The sequence below is a fragment of the Pecten maximus genome, chromosome 4 (genome assembly GCF_902652985.1).
Source record: "Pecten maximus chromosome 4, xPecMax1.1, whole genome shotgun sequence".
Taxonomy (NCBI): domain Eukaryota; kingdom Metazoa; phylum Mollusca; class Bivalvia; order Pectinida; family Pectinidae; genus Pecten; species Pecten maximus.
The window spans coordinates 49,583,623-49,606,384 of record NC_047018.1 but is presented as its reverse complement, the minus strand read 5'-3'; the positions used below and the strand labels follow the sequence as shown (position 1 = coordinate 49,606,384).

The following is a 22,762-nucleotide window of genomic DNA, read 5'->3' as shown; positions in this document are numbered from 1 at the left end:
TAACAAGGCCTACAGCCATGACTTCGATTACCGCCTGGTGGGGCGGGACTATTGAATACGTTCTCTATGAAATCCAGACGATTGACAAGTGGATGTAGACTGGCATTCTCAACTTTTATATTTATGTGCTTTTGTGCGTTCCAATGTACCTGTGTTGTAGTGATTAGACCGTCCTACCGCCGGCCAGGTATTACCTGTATTTTACCTGTGACTGTGTATACCTTGTAGGTAGTTTATGTTGCATCTACTGTAAGCATACGATTAGCGTGATGGCAGAAAGAACAGACGTATATATGTACTTGTGAGAGTTTGTGGGCCCTGAGAGTTGCTGCCTCAAGCTATGGAATTTTAAACAGAAAAAAGTGGATATTTATAAGTGGATATAATTATGATTCATAAAACTACAATTGGATACATGCTTATTGATCTCGACCCCTCGTCATTGATGTTGAAATACCAGTCCAATGGTACTTCGTCGGGATAATCTGGGTACGGAAATGGGGTCCACATCTCGTGGCTCCTTTGGGGACGGCGATCACACGAATATGTCTCCGGACAAAATAATTGAGTTTACTAGAAGTCCGAGGAAACCTCCGGAGTATAAACCCCGGAGTCACTCTCCTACCCGTCTTCCCGGAGGTCTGAGGGTGCCGGTTTTAAAGAAACCTGCCCCGAGGTTAGGTTCAAGACTTGAGGAGTCGCTAGCTGGTCTAGCGGAACTTAAAATGTTGAAAGAGAAGCAACTTCAAAAAATCCAAGATGCCAAACTGACCACAAGTGACCATGGACAGCCACTGGACATTATGGTCAGTATTCACAGAAATCATTATTTTTGTTACCAAACTTAATTATGCACAGCTATCTGATTTTTTTATATTAGAAATATATTATAAAAAAATGAATAATTAAATAAATATAAAATAAAGAATAAATAAATAAAAAATAAACAATCAATGAAATAAACAATAGATAAAATAAGCAATTAATAAAATAGAAAAATAAAGAATAAATAAATAAAACTTTCAAAAATGTTTCTTATGTACGAACTTTTTTGAAAGCCATTATTTAAACTATATTCTTTCTTACAAATGAGAACTGATGTTAATCGCACGTCTATTTGACTGATGATATCATCGTGTATTCAGTTTCTTGAAAACAGCATGCAAGTTGAATGTAAACTAAACAAAATATACATATATATAGCATACCATTTAACCTGTTTACAACAGCAAAACGAGTACGTTGGGTTTTATGTGGTAATATGATCAATCTATTTAGATGTAAAGTCGAGATTTAGCCATTTATTTATTTACTCGCTGAAGAGATTAAGGCCATGATTGTTATAACAATGTAGACTTTGGTATTTCGTAACGTGTTCATTTCCATGTTTAAGTTAAATATGATCTGTGAAAAGCGTGGAAACAGGTCATTTTTAATTTATCTTCAAATTTAATCTTTACATGGTGAATAATATTGACACGGTGTACCGGTCTGAGGAGAATGGTTTTCAGATTTTTTCATACCTAAACTATCAAATACCCTTGCCGCTGAGCAGACCAGGCTCTCAACCGTTTTGTTAACGAGGTACATTCATAGTCCCAATTACAAAGCAATGAAAATGCTGAAATCTACTCAAATGTCTCAAATATATACAAGTTACAGCATGAGATATTCATGAAATAGATCACAAATTAAAAACCAATTGTTGAATGAAAATGTATTGTATATATGTAAACGGTAAATATATTCTACTGTGTTCCGATGTATATTGCACATGTGTAATTGAAAATTTACATATGTGCTGCGGTATACTGAGGTATATTGAGTTATATATATACTGAGGTATACTGAGTAATATATATATACTGAGGTATACTGAGTTATATATATATACTGAGGTATACTGAGTTATATATATACTGAGGTATACTGAGTTATATATATACTGAGGTATACTGAGTTATATATATACTGAGGTATACTGAGTTATATATACATTGAGATATACTGAGTTATATATATACTGAGGTATACTGAGTTATATATATACTGAGGTATACTGAGTTATATATGTACTGATATATACTGACTTATATATATACTGAGTTATATATATACTGAGGTATACTGAGTTATATATACTGAGGTATACTGATTTATATATATACTGAGGTATATTGAGTTATATATATACTGAGGTATACTGATTTATATATATACTGAGATATACTGAGTTATATATACTGAGGTATACTGAGTTATATATATATACTGAGGTATACTGAGTTATATATATACTGAGGTATACTGAGTTATGTATATATACTGAGGTATACTGAGTTATATAATATATATATACTGAGGTATACTGAGGTATACTGAGTTATATATATACTGAGCTATAATGAGTTATATATATACTGAGGTATACTGAGTTATATATATACTGAGGTATACTGAGTTATATATACACTGAGATATACTGAGTTATATATACTGAGGTATATTGAGTTATATATACTGAGGTATACTGAGTTATATATATACTGAGGTATACTGAGTTATATATATACTGAGGTATACTGAGTTATATATATACTGAGCTATTCTGAGTTATATATATACTGAGATATACTGAGTTATATATATATACTGGGGTATACTGAGTTGTATATATACTGAGGTATACTGATTTATATATATATACTGAGGTATACTGAGTTATATATATATACTGAGGTATACTGAGTTATATATATACTGAGGTATATGAGTTATATATATACTGAGGTATACTGGGTTATATATATATACTGAGGTATACTGAGTTATATATATACTGAGGTATACTGAGTTATATATACTGAGGTATACTGAGGTATACTGAGTTATATATATATACTGAGGTATACTGAGTTATATATATATACTGAGGTATACTGAGTTATATATACTGAGGTATATTGAGTTATATATATACTGAGGTATACTGAGTTATATATATACTGAGGTATACTGAGTTATATATATACTGAGGTATACTGAGTTATATATATATACTGAGGTATACTGAGTTATATATACTGGGGTATACTGAGTTATATATATACTGAGGTATACTGAGCTATATATATATACTGAGGTATACTGAGTTATATATACTGAGGTATACTGAGTTATATATATACTGAGGTATACTGAGTTATATATATATACTGAGGTATACTGAGTTATATATATACTGAGGTATACTGAGTTATATATATACTGAGGTATACTGAGGTATACTGAGTTATATATATATACTGAGGTATACTGAGTTATATATATATACTGAGGTATACTGAGTTATATATATACTGAGGTATACTGAGTTATATATATACTGAGGTATACTGAGTTATATATATACTGAGGTATACTGAGTTATATATACTGAGGTATACTGAGTTATATATATACTGAGGTATACTGAGTTATATATATACTGAGGTATACTGAGTTATATATATACTGAGGTATACTGAGTTATATATACATTGAGATATACTGAGTTATATATATACTGAGGTATACTGAGTTATATATATACTGAGGTATACTGAGTTATATATGTACTGATATATACTGACTTATATATATACTGAGTTATATATATACTGAGGTATACTGAGTTATATATACTGAGGTATACTGATTTATATATATACTGAGGTATATTGAGTTATATATATACTGAGGTATACTGATTTATATATATACTGAGATATACTGAGTTATATATACTGAGGTATACTGAGTTATATATATATACTGAGGTATACTGAGTTATATATATACTGAGGTATACTGAGTTATGTATATATACTGAGGTATACTGAGTTATATAATATATATATACTGAGGTATACTGAGGTATACTGAGTTATATATATACTGAGCTATAATGAGTTATATATATACTGAGGTATACTGAGTTATATATATACTGAGGTATACTGAGTTATATATACACTGAGATATACTGAGTTATATATACTGAGGTATATTGAGTTATATATACTGAGGTATACTGAGTTATATATATACTGAGGTATACTGAGTTATATATATACTGAGGTATACTGAGTTATATATATACTGAGCTATTCTGAGTTATATATATACTGAGATATACTGAGTTATATATATATACTGGGGTATACTGAGTTGTATATATACTGAGGTATACTGATTTATATATATATACTGAGGTATACTGAGTTATATATATATACTGAGGTATACTGAGTTATATATATACTGAGGTATATGAGTTATATATATACTGAGGTATACTGGGTTATATATATATACTGAGGTATACTGAGTTATATATATACTGAGGTATACTGAGTTATATATACTGAGGTATACTGAGGTATACTGAGTTATATATATATACTGAGGTATACTGAGTTATATATATATACTGAGGTATACTGAGTTATATATACTGAGGTATATTGAGTTATATATATACTGAGGTATAATGAGTTATATATATACTGAGGTATACTGAGTTATATATATACTGAGGTATACTGAGTTATATATATATACTGAGGTATACTGAGTTATATATACTGGGGTATACTGAGTTATATATATACTGAGGTATACTGAGCTATATATATATACTGAGGTAACTGAGTTATATATACTGAGGTATACTGAGTTATATATATACTGAGGTATACTGAGTTATATATATACTGAGGTATACTGAGTTATATATATACTGAGGTATACTGAGGTATACTGAGTTATATATATATACTGAGGTATACTGAGTTATATATATATACTGAGGTATACTGAGTTATATATATACTGAGGTATACTGAGTTATATATATACTGAGGTATACTGAGTTATATATATACTGAGGTATACTGAGTTATATATACTGAGGTATACTGAGTTATATATATACTGAGGTATACTGAGTTATATATATACTGAGGTATACTGAGGTATACTGAGGTATACTGAGTTATATATATACTGAGGTATACTGAGTTATATATATACTGAGGTATACTGAGTTATATATATACTGAGGTATACTGAGTTATATATATACTGAGGTATACTGAGGTATACTGAGTTATATATATATACTGAGGTATACCGAGTTATATATATATACTGAGGTATACTGAGTTATATATATACTGAGGTATACTGAGTTATATATATACTGAGGTATACTGAGTTATATATATACTGAGGTATACTGAGTTATATATACTGAGGTATACTGAGGTATACTGAGTTATATATATACTGAGGTATACTGAGGTATACTGAGTTATATATATACTGAGGTATAATGGGTTATATATACTGAGGTATACTGAGTTATATATATACTGAGGTATACTGAGTTATATATATACTGAGGTATACTGAGTTATATATATACTGAGGTATACTGGGTTATATATATACTGAGGTATACTGGGTTATATATACTGAGGTATACTGAGTTATATATATACTGAGGTATACTGGGTTATATATATACTGAGGTATACTGGGTTATATATATACTGAGGTATACTGGGTTATATATATACTGAGGTATACTGGGTTATATATATACTGAGGTATACTGGGTTATATATATACTGAGGTATACTGGGTTATATATATACTGAGGTATACTGGGTTATATATATACTGAGGTATACTGAGTTATATATATACTGAGGTATACTGAGTTATATATATACTGAGGTATACTGAGTTATATATATACTGAGGTATACTGAGTTATATATATACTGAGATATACTGAGGCATACTGAGCTATATATGTACTGAGGTTTATCGAGTTATACTTGTACCATATACTAAGTTAACTTATACTTATAAGTACCGAGGTACATGGATATTGAGTTGATATGTGGTATACTGAGTTTCCCGAAACTGTTCCGAAAATCAATTGTTACCATGTACCTTTCAGCACCTATCGGATATTACCATAGACGTATGTGTCAGTAAAAATTCCACCCCATGTGTAGCAAACACGACAGCATATCAATACACCGATTCACGTTACAAAACTTTTCAATACATCTTAAAAGTCGTCAGGAATTCCTAATGAGTCAATATTTACAATCCATGCATTATGTAAACATAGGAGGGTAGAATTACTCTGCGCATGGGCAAGTTTAACACATGACCAAATATACACTGAAAGATTCTCGTTTGCACAATTTGTGTCGATTGCGGGACGTTTTTTCCAACTATTGATATTATTGAGTTTTTGATACATGCATACCTTAGAACGATATCCCCAGCCTTAGTGGGTATTTATCTAATAAAGAAACAGCAGAGGGCATTTCTTTAACATGCGAAACATGCACAAATATTGGGACTTCAAACTTATTCCCAACTCCACAAAAAGTACATTACAATATATATTAACGCTACATATTGTATATACATGTACATGTATCACTAGAGTCTGTGACATTTAAATTTCTATGCCAAGTCCCTGTGCTCTCCGCTACATCACTGACGCTCTCTCTGTTAACTCCACAAAATATATTAGAATATATATCAACGCTATACACTGTATATATATATATATCACTAGAGCCTGTGACATTTCTATGCCGAATCCCTGTGTTCACCGCTACATCAACGACGCCCTCTCTCGCCCACGGACGACAGAATCGGAAGCCTATCAAATCGATCACAGACACGTTTATACTAGCTTGTTGTATTTGAAATGAGATAAAATGATATTTATATAACCTGAACTTACTTCTATTACGATTTATGTGACCGCTCTCTGCACGACTAAGTGATCAATTGCTTGGTTTAGTCCTCGGTTTAGCTGGTAAATGTCATGTTAATGTTTACGCCTAGTAAATGATGGTAGGTTAGGCAAAACAGAAGCCATGTTATTTCAAATTTAAAAACTTTGACAGAGTAATAATTTATTTATATAAGAGATAATCACCGGCCATTTATCTTAGCACATACCGTAGATATCAGCGTTTTCACAGGTCACTCAGTATTTTATGAGGAGAAATCTTACGCTTATGCCATACATTTAAAGTCGAACCAGATTAAATACAAATAGCCAATATGAATGACTCGCGTTTCTTTGAAATTCGTTTAAATTACCCAGAGTGGTTATAAACTGTTTAAGGATATTTTACAAGAATGATACCGACCTTAGATATTGATTTTAAACTAGATCGCACATGTCTCGTGCCGAATACATGTAGGTTATGATATACATATACGTGGCATTATGTCCCCACGGTATTATCAACATTCTGATAAAAATTCACAACGTCCAAAATTGATTAAAGCGTGCATACAGTTAGTGTCATCTTAAGATGTATCCACTTATCTACGAAAGATAAAGATGGGATTTAAAAATAGGCTTAGTATTAGATATACGGTCATAAAATGACAAACGGATAAATTGGACGAATTAAAATACGGCAATAACGATATTTTACGGTGTACGCAAGACCTCCCCAAACTACAATACCAATCATATTGTTTGTCATCAGAATTTATTTGCATATGAAAACATAGAAAATTCTCAGGGGAGTTAATCATCCCCCCCCCCCCCCCCCCCCCCCCCCCCCCCCCCCCCCCTTACAACACAACGACCATTAATATCACAGGGACCTGGTAATTCGTTACAGAACAGATTATTTCCTGGTGTGCATTCGATAATATATCATAAATATCCTCATACGCACTTGGCTGAGTTCAAATACACATATATTGTAACAGATCATCAAGTCCCTGTGGCTAGGATATATCTAAATACACACGGACTTTAACATATTCTCAGGTCCCTGTGGCTAGGATATATCTAAATACACACGGACTATAACATATTCTCAAGTCCCTGTGGCTAGGATATATCTAAATACACACGGACTATAACATATTCTCAAGTCCCTGTGGCTAGGATACACACGGACTATAACATATTCTCAAGTCCCTGTGGCTAGGATATATCTAAATACACACGGACTATAACATATTCTCAAGTCCCTGTGGCTAGGATATATCTAAATACACACGGACTATAACATATTCTCAGGTCCCTGTGGCTAGGACATATCTAAATACACACGGACTATAACATATTCTCAAGTCCCTGTGGCCAGGATATATCTAAATACACACTCACTTTAACATATCCTCAGGTCCCTGTGGGTAGGACATATCTAAATACACACGGACTATAACATATTCTCATGTCCCTGTGGCTAGGACATATCTAAATACACACTCACTATAACATATTCTCATGTCCCTGTGGCCAGGATATATCTAAATACACACTCACTATAACATGTTCTCAGGTCCCTGTGGCCAGGATATATATAAATACACACGGACTATAACATATTCTCAGGTCCCTGTGGCTAGGATATATCTAAATACACACTGATTATAACATATTCTCAGGTCCCTGTGGCTAGGCTATATCTAAATACACACAGACTATTACATATTCTCAAGCCCCTGTGGCTAGGATATATCTAAATACACACGGACTATAACATGTTCTCAGGTCCCTGTGGGTAGGATATATCTAAATACACACGGACTATAACATATTCTCAAGTCCCTGCGGCCAGGATATATCTAAATACACACTGTCTATAACATATTCTCAGGTCCCTGTGGGTAGGATATATCTTAATACACACGGACTATAAAATGTTCTCAAGCCCCTGTGGCTAGGATATATATAAATACACACGGACTATAACATATTCTCAAGTCCCTGTGGCTAGGATATATCTAAATACACACTCACTATAACATATTCTCAGGTCCCTGTGGCTAGGATATATATAAATACACACGGACTATAACATATTCTCAAGCCCCTGTGGCTAGGATATATATAAATACACACGGACTATAACATATTCTCAAGTCCCTGTGGCTAGGATATATCTAAATACACACTCACTATAACATATTCTCAGGTCCCTGTGGCTAGGATATATATAAATACACACGGACTATAACATATTCTCAAGTCCCTGTGGCTAGGATATATCTAAATACACACTCACTATAACATATTCTCAGGTCCCTGTGGCTAGGATATATATAAATACACACGGACTATAACATATTCTCAAGTCCCTGTGGCTAGGATATATCTAAATACACACTCACTATAACATATTCTCAGGTCCCTGTGGCTAGGATATATCTAAATACACACGGACTATAACATATTCTCAGGTCCCTGTGGCTAGGATATATCTAAATACACACGGACTATAACATATTCTCAAGTCCCTGTGGGTAGGACATATCTAAATACACACTGACTATAAAATATTCTCAGGTCCCTGTGGCTAGGATATATCTAAATACACACGGACTATAACATATTCTCAAGTCCCTGTGGGTAGAATATATCTAAATACACACGGACTATAACATATTCTCAGGTCCCTGTGGGTATTCTCAGGTCCATGTGCAGTGTCAGATAGTTACCGATCTATCTTAGGCTAGAGTTGATAAAAACACAATCCTTAATCTTGAATCTTGTTTTACTTGCTATGTGTAGACAATTTCACTTAAGTGAGTATATAATGTAGGTCTCGTCATAAAAAAAACTATAGATGCGTCACACGCATGTCCATCGCATGAATAAAAACAGGAAAAAAATAAAAATAAAAAAAAATAAAACAACTTCATTTTAAGACTACAAACTCGGTCATTTGTTTTACGTCATCAGTGACATGACCTGCTGATTTCAGCAATTTCTACTTTCCTTTTTTATCAGTTTACCTGTCAACATCTGTATGTTTGACGATTACCTGTACGCTTGGAATGTTAACTATGCAGTTTACGGTCACGCAATTTCACGAATGTTTTAGTGCAAAGTGTATGCAGTAAATTTATCAAGTGCAGTGTAAAAAAACAAAATAACACACATCTTCATTATTTATACCTCTACACTTAAAAAGGCACGCCAGAAGAGATATGGGATGATGAAGTATGTTAGATGAAGTTTAATTATGACGAATTATGTTACAATATCGACTCAAATTGTCTATATATACATATACGTATTGTCAATTTGTCAGCCCAGAAAAAAAAATACTATGTTCAAATTCCGTATTTTTTTTTTGATGAATCTCTCCATTTCGTCACCAAGAAGACTTTTTATCGATATAACATATGAACACCAAAGTTTGGGTTGTGAAAGATGAATTAAAAAAAAAAGTGATAAAAAAAAAAAAAAATTCTTTTAACTTTATTCATAAGTTTGCAAAGAAAACATATAGGACAATCAACAATAATTTGAATTAGACATTTTATCGTTTTAAGACATGTACCAAGTTGGCGTTTCTTCCTCTTTCTAGATTATAATACATACCAGTCACTAAATCTATACAAGTCCCCTACAGTAAGAGACCCCCTTGGTTAAATCAACTGTATAGACCTTCGGCTGGATTACTAATCAAGTCCACCTAGAAATTCTTTGTGAATTTAAAGATAAGTTCACTTTGATGATCTTTTTCTCGTATTTATACCTCATATTAAATCATTGGACGTTGAATATCTTTCCCTCATTCCCAACCCGGACCTTGGATAGAATAAAGTGTCGTTATCTACCGAGATATCGGCTATCAATCTGTTTACTAGTTACCACATAGCACGGGGATTATACCAGAGTTAAAATCTCTCAAAATATATACCCTATCCAGGCTAGTTGGTCCCGAGTCAACATCATCCAGTTAATATGTTTGTGTATGACAAGTAATGTACCTTGTCTCGGACTGTCTGGTCGGACCACCTCAGATAAAGTTCGTTCCACTTTCGAGACGCTCAGGCCAACCTTGATTATGTATAAGAAAACAATTGAAAACAATTGTAAACAATTGTAAACATGTATATATTACTAAGCCCTACAAATCAACAATAGAGTCCAAATTAACTCTACATACCTAAACAAATAAGACCGATCATTTAATGGACTGGCAATGTTGAAAATCTAAACTTGCTATAATAATAAAATTCCGAATAATGAAAGCTTCACTCGATCATTTTACGACACGTCAATTAATGTCACAGGGATTTGGTGATATTACATATAAATATATACAGGGACCGTGGGGATGAAGATTTGTACCGAATCCCTGTGTCCAGGGTCAAAGTGTAACATTCCAGGGTCAAAGTGTAACATTCCACGATGGATTGTCAAAACCTTATGGAAGTAAAATGTATAATTTTTATAATCATGGTGACATTCATAAGAGTGCTATTGTTAAAATCTTATAGAAATGCCTCTCAAAGAACTCATTGCTAGTTTCAAAAGAAGTTTCATTAAAGAAAGTACTTTGGAATAAAATAAATAAATAAATGAATAAATTTCTATACATATTGTGTTATCGAATCTTTAACAGCGGTTATTGTTCGACACAGTCAAGATATTTTGAAGAATGTTGACTGCGGACTTCTAGGCTAATGGAAGTTAACAAAAAAAAGTTAATATTTCAAGTTCATTATTTAAATGAATCAGAAATATTGTTTACACATCTATGTTGTGAATAATGACCTATCATTATACAAAATGTACATGTCCAATGTGTTAAATGCGTTCCCGTTACAAATGTATAGTGAAAGTACATCGCCACATCCATCTTAACAGTTTAAATTGATGTCCACTGTCGATGTATTCTGTTCAGATGTCTAAGATATCAGAATTGTATTTTATAAACCTGTTTCCCCGACTTTGGTGATATTACGATCTGATACCCCCCGACGTTGAAGATCCATGAGAGACGATGCTTGTACAATATACACGTACATATAATATTTTATACTGTCATACGTTTCACAGATTCTTTTGAATTCAGTTTTTATAATTAATTTCTGAAAATTTTCATTAATCATATATACTAGTATTCAGACACGTTTGATATATTTTCTTTGTTATTTTTTTTATTGAATTACTAAAGTGTCCAACAGATTTGTATCTGATGTCAAGTTCGTTCACGTTTAGTATTTATATTAAATATAATGTCGTTTTGTCGCGTTTTCATACAGAGATTTTACGACAATACGACATTCTGTACGAGCTAATTAGCGTATCGCATTGTCGTCTTACCGCCTTGACGCGGTTTGAAAACGTGACAAGACGCCGGTTTATCTAAGAAACCTCGGAGATCGTGTCAAAGCGACAAAGCGACAAAGCGACAAAACGACAAAACTACAACATGGCATGGTCATAACCAACCATAATGTAATTCCCTAGCTTCAGGATAGGACAGAGAGATTTCTATCCTAAGAGGACATTGTCTGTCTAACCCAGGACACAATATAGGACGGGAGAATATTATAGAGGATGAAAAGGCGCAGATACATGTACTAACTGTATCAAGATAAATGGGTTTACCGTATAAAAATCTAGATCTTCATTAAAAAAAACTTATGCAGTTGGGGCGTGTGTAGGGTCAATTCCCTATAACTCACAATGACGTGTATCGACAAGTGTTTAACAGCTATTAATTTTCATAACAAAACATTTTAAACATATTATTATTGTTTATTAAGGAATTGTGATAAATATGATAAATATTAGTTGTTTTATTGTCAAAAGCAAAAGGCTAAATGAACTGTAAAGACCCATGTTTATCGTACGACAGTTTTATGACCTATATATGCTTTTTTATTGATACAATATTTACAGGCAGCATACGCCTTAAGTAATGTAATATTTAAAATGTATATACTTATATAGAAATATAACAAATCCAGTTAAAAGTTGTGTTTACACCGCGGGGAATTTACGAAATTGCTTGGCCAGGTAAAAACGACATAATTGTAATTAAGCGACGGCCTGTTAAATGCGATTAGGGATTGTTCATGATCTTTAACCTATTACCCCTGAAAACAATACACGGACCGTACAGTACTTTTATCTCAAATTTAAAATAGCACCCATGGTGTTAAGGGCTTATCTGGATCAGGCGAAATCTAGCGAGTTCGTGACAAAGTTCGGATACATAGTATATCGATTAGAATTTGATATTTTAGCGATCGTTGTCTTGTTTCATTTTCATGATTTCTTTTATTGTTTTATATTCAAATAAAAAAAAGTTTGAACATTTCAACTTTCTCGGTAGCAATGGTATGTTATGGTTGATTTAAAGCTTTTCGCTTTGTCGCCGGGCTTGTCACTACTGAAACAGCCAGGGGCATTTTGATGCAGGATTTCCATGTAGTAGCTGGTGGCTACCTCAAAATACAACATACGCTATCAAACCAATGTAAACGATTTGACACTTGCCGTTTTTTCGTTGTTAACTTAGCCAAGTTTTACGCATTTTCATCATTTTTCTGAGACTTTATTTAAGAAGCACATATATTTGTGTCCCGTAGTTTGTTATATAAATCCTGTTTATCCCAGAGTGACAATTACGACATAGCCTTTAAAACTGGCATGGATATATACTGGCTCAGCTAGCTTAAAGGTGTTGTTATGTGAGGGATCAGAAATACAATGTACTCACGTGCGTGACGCTCTAGAAAAAAGTAGTCGATCAACTTTGTTGCCACATATTTTACTCAGCAGGTTCCATCATAATCACCCGGAACACCTCGCCTTTCAATCGTGTCACTCTAGATTAAACGTATTGTTAGCTTTGGTAAAACGCTAAATCGACAATTCGTCTTAATATGGAAGTCTTTATATTATAGAGAGCAAAAGAATTTAATGTTTAAGAAATTCACAAACAATAAATGAAGACATATACACAGAGGAAATAATTTGAATTTGCCAAAGCAGAAAATATTATATTTCCAAAACGATCTGGACGTGTCATAGTTAGTTTTTCGAATAACCTAACAATTCTTTGACAATATTGTGATATGGAGGTTTATTCTGGAGAGCCGACCAGTAACGACTTTAATTGTGACAGCTTGCGCAGATAAGGGTTTTAATTGAAGAGACACTTAAGGAGGCTCGGGGTACCATTGTCTCCCTTCGATTGACCCACGTGACCTCGATATGACACGAGGATATCTGTAGTTCAAGGATGAGAAAACATCCAGGATCTGTTCATTATGTTGGAATTTTGTTTTTGTAGATCACATGGATCTCAAAATTTCTGATTCAATTTGAGAGGCCAAGGGAATGTTTTGGTATCTTGCTGAATTATTTTCAGATATTATTTACGTACTATAGTTTGTTATTTTTCATTGGGAGGGGGGTTAAGGGAGCGAGCGAACAAAACACAAATAACAGAAAAGTGTTGCGATGAGGACATTGAAAGATTTTTTTTTGATTTCGGTGCCCCCAAGTATGAATCAGAACCTCCCCCCCCCCCCCCTATTCTGTAGGGGTTCCACGTAAGTCGCCTACGACGATCTCTCCATCGTCTTCTTGGCAGAAATCTCCGGCGATATTAACTGCAGTCCTACAGTAAGCCACACAATGTCACCTCTTACAACACTCAGCGAGATAGACTATCTAGATGTATCCATTCCCCGCTCCTCCATGGCTCTCCAACGATGGACCAGGTGTTTGGTGAGAGCGCCGTCCCTACCGTATAACTAAAGTAGCTAATCGGAGGAAGAACTGCTTTTGTTTCTCTGTCAGTATAAAAATACAATCATTGAAATACAACAGAGTACATATTAGCTTACAGAACGAGATATCGAATTAGAAATCTTATATTTTACGTACATTAAACCATGTGTGATTATTCTTAAATGTGCTAGATTTGTTACAACAATGGAGTCTGACTCGCCACTCGATTTGCTGATTTACAAGTGTCAGAATTCAAACATATGTTTTCTGTCCATGGTGGACTTCGATCATGATGTCCCTCGATGTTTTTATTCGGCATAGCCGTATAATTTTCTTTTGGCCCCGGATATGACGCGGAAGGTGGCGTTACTGGTCAAGATGAAGTATGTGATTGGTCAATGTAGCGGTAAATGCAAAATGCAGATATGCAGTTAAAGACGAAGCAAAAACAAGATTGAATGCAAGCTGAATAAGTGGATGTATCTATTCAAATGACATATTAATGAAATTATATTCCTGATTCAAATGCAGTCTTACTATCACCAAAAATGATTCAAACTGACATAATTTTGTTATCCGGGCTAAAACGCATTTATTAATTAGTTCGTTAATTTATTTCACCAGTAGTTTTACATTATAACCACCAGCATTAAAACGATGCCGTTTATCTTTTTTAAAGATATTTCTTGTTTCTTCTGACATGTCACTTGTAATTGTGTCACCTGTGATTTCAATCATTTATGGCAGGGACATTTAAGTCATACTGTGTGTTTCCCTCGCGTTCTCACCTTCTCAGACCATCAATAGGTGGTTTCGTTTTCTTTCATTCTCGTGTTTCAATTCTGTCCAGTTAATTTTTGTATTTAAATAAGACCATGTCATTTTCCTGGCCGTTGCTATGGTAACAGTTTATGACATTATATGGTCATAGGAGTAATGGCATTTACTGCAGGATAAATGCCACTTGTCTAGTAGTTTTATTTGAAGGGACTATCATGTATTAATGTGTTAAATTCACCTCTCGGTATAATGTTCAGGGCATCCGATTGTGTAAAGGGTTGTTTCTTGTTGAAACCCATTTAATTAATAAAATCAGTTTATTAATGAGGAAAAAACAACAAAACAAAATTAAAATTAGCACTGAGATAATTTCACTGTACAAAGTTTTAAATGTGTTTTATTTACAATATCTGACTACAACACGTACGTTCATTAGACGCATATTTTCCAATGACTCATGATGAAATAGATTTCACGTGTCATTACATATATTTTCTAATTACATTTTTGTAGTGAATAGATTTCCACCTGTTTGAATTTGAAAAAAAAAGTTGAAAGCTAACAACATTCGTATAGAGAAGTCACGTGATTAGACGTAAATTTACACAAAGATTGTTTAAAACCCTTAACTTACACTGAAATACTCAATTATGAAGCCGCACGATCGTGTATTTGCTCTCCCCGAACTTACAACGTGATAAAAATACAAAACTCTTACCGGATAACTTTGTCACAAAAAGGTGTCACTCTAGTTCAAGGGGGAAGGGGTAGCTAGTTCGGTTTCAGACGAAGGTCTGAGGTTTGTGGTTCGATCCCTAGATAGGTTTAGTTTGGTCGTGTCTTGTGTCCTTGGCCCAGTTGAAAGAAAGATAACATACGGACCTTCCATATGTTAAGTGAAGTAGCCACCAACTACTACAGGGAGACTCCACATTGAGTAACCCGTACAGAAAGTAAACAAGCACACACCAAGGAACTACTTTTCTAAATTTGAACTAAAAATTCAGCACACAAATCGGCTGAGTACAGATTTTCAGTAATGTGCTAATTTTGACCGGAAACGTGACGTCATTAAGCAGGGACCTGTTATAGTCTGTGTGTGAGAATTGGCACCCACAGGGAATTGGCACGCATTTCAACCCACGGTGTCAATCTCTCCTTAAGGTCTTATGGAGAGGAACGCAATGCATTATGGGAAGGATTGCACACGGTTACTTTTCTGCGGTAACAGATGTATTCAGGTTACATCTGATTGGATAGTCCAACACCACGTCATTCGCCCCGTCCTCTACACACCACCCTTAACATCCCCCTCAACACCCCTCCCGATTTATTCCATCCTTAGATACTGGTTTTATCCACCTATGCGACTCCGCCTATTGCTAGGTTTCGTCACACCGACAATTAGTCAGTGTTGGTTGTTGGCATGCAAGGTACATCGGGGTTAAGATACACTAAAGTAGTCCAGTATTCCCTAATTCACTCCACTTCTTTTGTCACCAAATGCTGGCGGTGGAGTAGATATGAGTAGACACACAGGGGCTCCCTTAAACCAACGTGTCACGAATGTCGACCTCCGCCAAGAAAAAAACTTATCTTTGACACATACGTATATATACCTTTCACTATAATTCAGACTTGAAAGACTATTTAATTAATAGTTACCTGCCTTACAGAACGTTTATAGATATCTCAAAAACGAAATCAAAGCTTCTATCACCCGGTATTAAACTTCTCAGACGAGCGGTCGGGTTGTAGACAGTACGGAAGGCTAGGGTCACATTAACACTTAGAGCGCTTCCTTTTAAACTGGCTGTACCGACTACACCACATAGGTAAAAAATGGATTTGTACATCTATGGCTAGCTACATAAAATGAAAGAGTGTAGAAAGCTTATTTTTTTATCTGTCCTTTTTAACAAAGTGTTTTGATGTATTAATGTTGCATAACGTGTCAAAATGAAAACAACAAAATGAAATAGTAATTTATTACTATTAATAATAATAAAAAAAAATGCACATCATGAATATAAAAATATAGGAATAAATTTCGTACATGTTTTAGGAATGTCCAATCCATATTGATTTTTAATTAAAAAGGACAATTATTTGATTTGATTTAAGCTTCTTTTCAGTGTGATACAGCCAAATTGTGACGTGATACTTTTTGGTGTTGCGTCATGATAGTGTTTGTTGTTAATGGCATGGCCATGTTAAAAGACATAACAGGCGGGATGGGGCAAGAACAGCTAAATATGTTTTTAAAGTCATAACGAAATGTACCACATGCAAACAACTAGTATCACGTCTAGTAACAAAAAATGACAATTCAGACGAGTCCGCAGGTAGGGCGTAAGAATTGTACCTGCTGCCCCCATTGCATGATCGTAAGAGGCGACTAATTTTTTCTTCTTTCTGCACAACTTTCTTCTTCCTAATGTCTCCCTTTTGACCTTGAGCGTTCGCCCCTGTGAGGAAGGCTTTGGGTTCTGTCCCATGCCGAGACGTACCAGAGTCTTTAAAAATGGTAGTTGCTGATCCTGCTTAGCGCTCAGCATATTAGGACGACTGGTTCGCCCGTTGTCTGTATAATGTGACCGGGTGGGGTGTCCTGCTGGGTGTCTTCGGCAGTATGCCTCAGTGAGGTAGCACTATAAATCGGCAAACGTTCCAGCCTATCACAAGGAGATTTCAAGCTAACATACCGCAGCCTCCCAAAACACATACGCAACCACCACACGCATGCATATTGCACACACGGGAGGCCGTCCTTAAATGACCTTAGCTGTAGATAGGACGTTAAACAAATCAAACAAAACCAAACCAAAATCGCAGGTCGGCGACTTTCATTTTTTTTGTGGAACATTCCTCTAAAGAACTTCTCATATTGTCAGAAATGGTTAAGTGGTTCTGAAAGCAATATATTATATCAAGTTTGACACGTGTGTTTGTACAGAAGTGAGAGAAAGAGAGTCTATATATTTACCACAAGAAAGGATAAGCATAGACAGATGTCCCATCCCTGATGTACATATTTGAGTCGGCACGACCTTGTTTATTGGAGGCACGCCACCTCATGTAGAAAGGGTGCAGTATATAATATTGGTTCACCTAAGCAACACTGGAATGCATTCCTGAGTTACGTAATTTCTTACTGGTAAGGCTGTTTATGACTAGATAATTAATGGCAAGAGTCCAATACGGCTATTGAAAGTGTCAATGTAAAATCCGCATTTCAATGTGAGCGAGATTCATTAGACACTCTCCGTCAAAATAAATAAAATGTTTCTCATATATTTTTTTAAGCTGTTGAGTCATGTAAAAGCTGATAATTTAAAACGAAGTTCATACAGGTTCTCCCAACGGTAGTTTGACATTTCTATTGATACGCAGCATGCTATTCAACGGTACAAGTATTCAAACATTCAAAGGTGCACGAGACCGAAGACAACATTCTATCATTTGCAATTAACAAAAAAACAAAGAATGTCTTTCCATATATGATGCGTTCATCATCATCATCATCATCATCATCATCATCATCATCATCTGTAATTTATATTCTTCAAGTCGCTTAATGGATCTAGTGTTAAATGAGATCTCGTGTAAAATGAGATATCGTGTAAAATGAGATCTCGTGTGAAATGAGATCTCGTGTAAAATGAGATCTCGTTGTAAAAGGAGATCTCGTGTAAAATGAGATATCGTGTAAAATGAGATCTCGTGTGAAATGAGATCTCGTGTTAAATGAGATCTCGTTGTAAAAGGAGATCTCGTGTGAAATGAGATCTCGTGTGAAATGAGATCTCATTTAAGACCAGCTATGTATCATATCAGACCTTCACAAATGACGTGATGTATTGGATATCTGTAAGACAAGAATGTCGACATTTTTCTGAATTGACTTGACGAGTCGTTATCCTTGTGAATCCTGCTAAAGCGAAGACTGTTATTTCCGTCTTCCTTCTCATAGACAAGGATAGTATAATTCACATCCTTACTTACATTTGAAGGTTAATATTTGTAAGATATATGGTTTGGTTTATTTTGTTTAACGTCCTATTAACAGCCAGGGTCACTAAAGCACGTGTCAGATTTTGGAGGTGGAGGAAAAACGGAATACCCGGAAAAAAACCCACTTTAACCACTCGGCCACCACGGCCCTTAGATATCTAACAGATTAAAGTTGTATATGACTCGTAACTGAGTAATAACAGGAAGTCACGAACTACAAACCGGAAGTGCTATTGGTAGTTCGAATTCATATGTTTATATAGGTTTAGTCTTATAAATAGGGAGAAATATTCATACAAGTATATTCTCTCTTGTTTATCAAATTTGTTTTTCTCTTTACAGCATCTTAAGGAGCTTGGCCTACAATGGAATTCACTCGGTAGCCTTACTAGTATAACAGAGGAAGAATATACGGATAAGCGAAACTTTGTTGAACCAGGAACCAAAAATGAAGACAAATGTTTAAATGGAACTGAAGACGCTGTCTCTCCAAGTCGCAGCAATTACGCGAGTAATAACAGCCTTGATTCACTTGATAGTGACGTAAGCGCTGATGAGCAAAGGGCAGATAACTCATTTATTGGTGATGGACGAAAGTTCTCTCCATTCCGAGGACACCTATCCGTTAACTTACAAATGACGTTTCCAGATCCCCGATATCTCGGACAAAGACGGGCGAGTACACAATGCATTCCACCACCCCCTCCAACAGGGAATACCTTGTCTGATAACAAAGATCAGTATCGTCAAAGAAGAGCCAGCTTTCAGAGCGAGGCCGTTTTGACGAAGTCTGCAAACCAGGAAACCAATTCTAAAATCATATCAGAAATGAAGTTGAATTACAATTTCCCGGGCCCCCTTCACGCCGTCGTGAGACAATATGGCAGCTCGTCAAATCTTTCGACGAACAAAACATCGCCTAGTCCGTCGTCAACGCCTTTAAACGTAGAAAAAACAGTAGCAAAAAATCCTTTAGATGTTTTACGTGCCTGGCAGTTAGAAAAAACTAAAGGTGCAGCAAATCCCAAAACAGCTTCTTCTTCCCAGCCACAAATGTCAACACCAACCAATTCGCATGGTGAGAGGAACGGACTGTGTCACGAAAATGGAACTGATAAGACGAGTATAAAACCAGACATTAGCGATGAAGCTCAAGAGGGAAACAAAAACGAAGAGAAAGCCGAGTCATTGTCAATATCGCAGAGTGGTATTCAAATAAACAAGGGAAGTAATTCCCGGGAGGACAAACAGTTAAAAATGTCTGCAAGGGACTTTAATACGAGTGGAACTGAAAAGGCAAATACACGTGCTACCAAACAGTCTAGTGTGCATGTTACTAAAGAAATTTCGGATTCTGCAGCAACATTTGACCACATACGCGAGCAAAGTTTTACTTCGGATTATTACGGTTCTATCGAAACGATTCATTCCGTCCAGTCGCTTCCTGTCTCTCGGGTATCATCGTCGCGATATCAAAAAAGCATTAGTTCCGATGGGTCGCCTTTCAGTGATCAGAACGTGCCCAACAACAGACGCCATAGTTTACCGTGTAACAGTACTACACAACTATTGTCTACTCCTTCGAGAGCAAGAAACCATCTGTCTCATTCACGGTCGCGCGCTAAAGCTGATGTTTTCGCGAGGAAACCAGACAGTTCTTGTCCCATCACCGCACCAGATGCGTCTTTGAAAGCCAGTCTCCGACTTTCCTCCGGAAATCTATCTTGTGGTGACGATGAAGTCTTTGATAACACAAAAACTACGACGTCTTTCAATGTTCAACGCCAGCAGACGACACATTCTGGTGCAAATGTGCCTGGAGAAGAAACAACCATTGTGCGTAAGGAATCTGTGTTCCCAGAACACAAGACAACCTATCACAAGACTCTCGACCATGAACTTGTTCGGAACCTCTCTGCATCGCCGGTTCGATGCTATAACCAAGAAGTTCCGAAGGGCCATCATTTACAAAAAACGCGCGCGCGCACTACGAAATCACTTCCGGATGAAGGATATGTTGATTCTGTGTCGTCGAGAGAGAGTTCGTATGAGGATTTAATCAGAGGAGGTAGGACAGAAATTAAAAGTTTGACTGGTGTAAATGAAGAAACTAATTCTGACAGTGTGCGAAAAGCAGAAACAAAACCCGCGGACGACAGTCATAACCAAAGCATTGTGAAGACTTTACTCGAAACATCGTTATGAACAGCAATTTTCGTAAATATTCAGAAAAAAGAAAAGGGGGAGAATAGTAGTTTGAGAGAATTAAGTATTAAGGACAGGTTTGATGTTTTTACATTAACGTTTTATCTATCAAAAGTCGACTGAAATATGTCCGTAGATATTCATCAATGGTTCATTTCGGATGCGTCATCAATTCAGCTACATTTAAGAGAATTCTGCAGTTTGTTGTTGTTGCTTTTCTTGTTGTTATGTTATTGTTTACACGATTGTTATGTAAAGCAAACACCCAACCTGCTTAGTGTGGAAAACCCTATATACTGTAATATAATTATAACGGCTGAAAAAGCGATTTACTATTAAGAAGTTTTTAAAAGCATCTGCTCGTCTGTTTTCCGATATGCTTTCGTAGAATTCATGTTTCAAATTAAAATGTCAGCTTCAACACTATCTTTGATTTAAACAGCAATTCCTACTATCAAAACATCACATTTTTGTAAAGGTTTTAATATTGTCGACAACTTTTGTTATATGACGCCAGCTTATAGCCAGCCATTCGATTTAAAACAGAAATCATTATTTTAGAGAATGATTGCTAATTTATGCATTACCTTTCTCACAGCAAAGTGGGCCGCAATTTTCACTCTTTCTGGTTGAGTCCGTCTATGTGTTTCCGGAACTGCTTAAGTTAAGTAGTGAAACAACTTTAGAATAAAAACTTTTGTTGCTATTCCGTCTTCATTTATTTGTGTTAAATTTCAATTTTAACTTTACGATCTGTCTGCAATGAAATGAAATATGAAGGAGTGAACCTCGCACTTATTGACTTAATTGGACCTTCACTTATTTACTTTATTTGAGCTTCACTTATTGACTTTATTGGAACTTCACTTATTGACTTATTGGAGCTTCACTTATTGACTTTATTGGAGCTTCACTTATTGACTTTATTGGAACTTCACTTATGTGTTTATACAGCATCAGTATCATATTGAGAACAATCACAAAATTATCATAGAAGTTTTTACATTTTACTGCTTTGATCAAAAGTAAAACTCTTATATCAACCGCTTTTGTTTGAAATTTAGAAACAGTTAGTTTAAACGAACATGTGACTTATAAGAATGTAAACATTAGAATGTAAACATTGATAAAATCGATTAAATGAGTTATGCTGTTAAACGATCTAAG

At 35.1% G+C, this 22,762-nt stretch overlaps 1 protein-coding gene across 2 annotated transcripts; it reads left to right on the top strand.

Annotated features, from left to right (window-relative positions):
• The first annotated feature begins 127 nt into the window (after positions 1–127).
• LOC117326346 lies at positions 128–22,301 on the top strand. 2 transcript variants are annotated; one of them, XM_033883055.1, is made up of 2 exons: positions 128–806; positions 19,733–22,301. In XM_033883055.1, exons 1-2 carry the CDS (start codon positions 465–467, stop codon positions 21,593–21,595), a joined length of 2,205 nt encoding a protein of 734 aa, XP_033738946.1. In that variant the 5' UTR covers positions 128–464; the 3' UTR covers positions 21,596–22,301. The 2 variants fall into 2 exon arrangements, with proteins under 2 accessions (XP_033738946.1, XP_033738947.1); XM_033883056.1 differs by lacking the exon at positions 128–806 and adding an exon at positions 14,490–14,593.
• The last annotated feature ends 461 nt before the right edge of the window (positions 22,302–22,762 follow it).

Bases quoted from the DNA above. Each gene is read 5' to 3' on its own strand.
- LOC117326346 (XM_033883055.1), top strand. From the start codon at position 465: ATGGTACTTCGTCGGGATAATCTGGGTACGGAAATGGGGTCCACATCT. The intron at 807-19,732 runs GTCAGTATTCAC...TTCTCTTTACAG, and splicing joins GACAGCCACTGGACATTATG to CATCTTAAGGAGCTTGGCCT.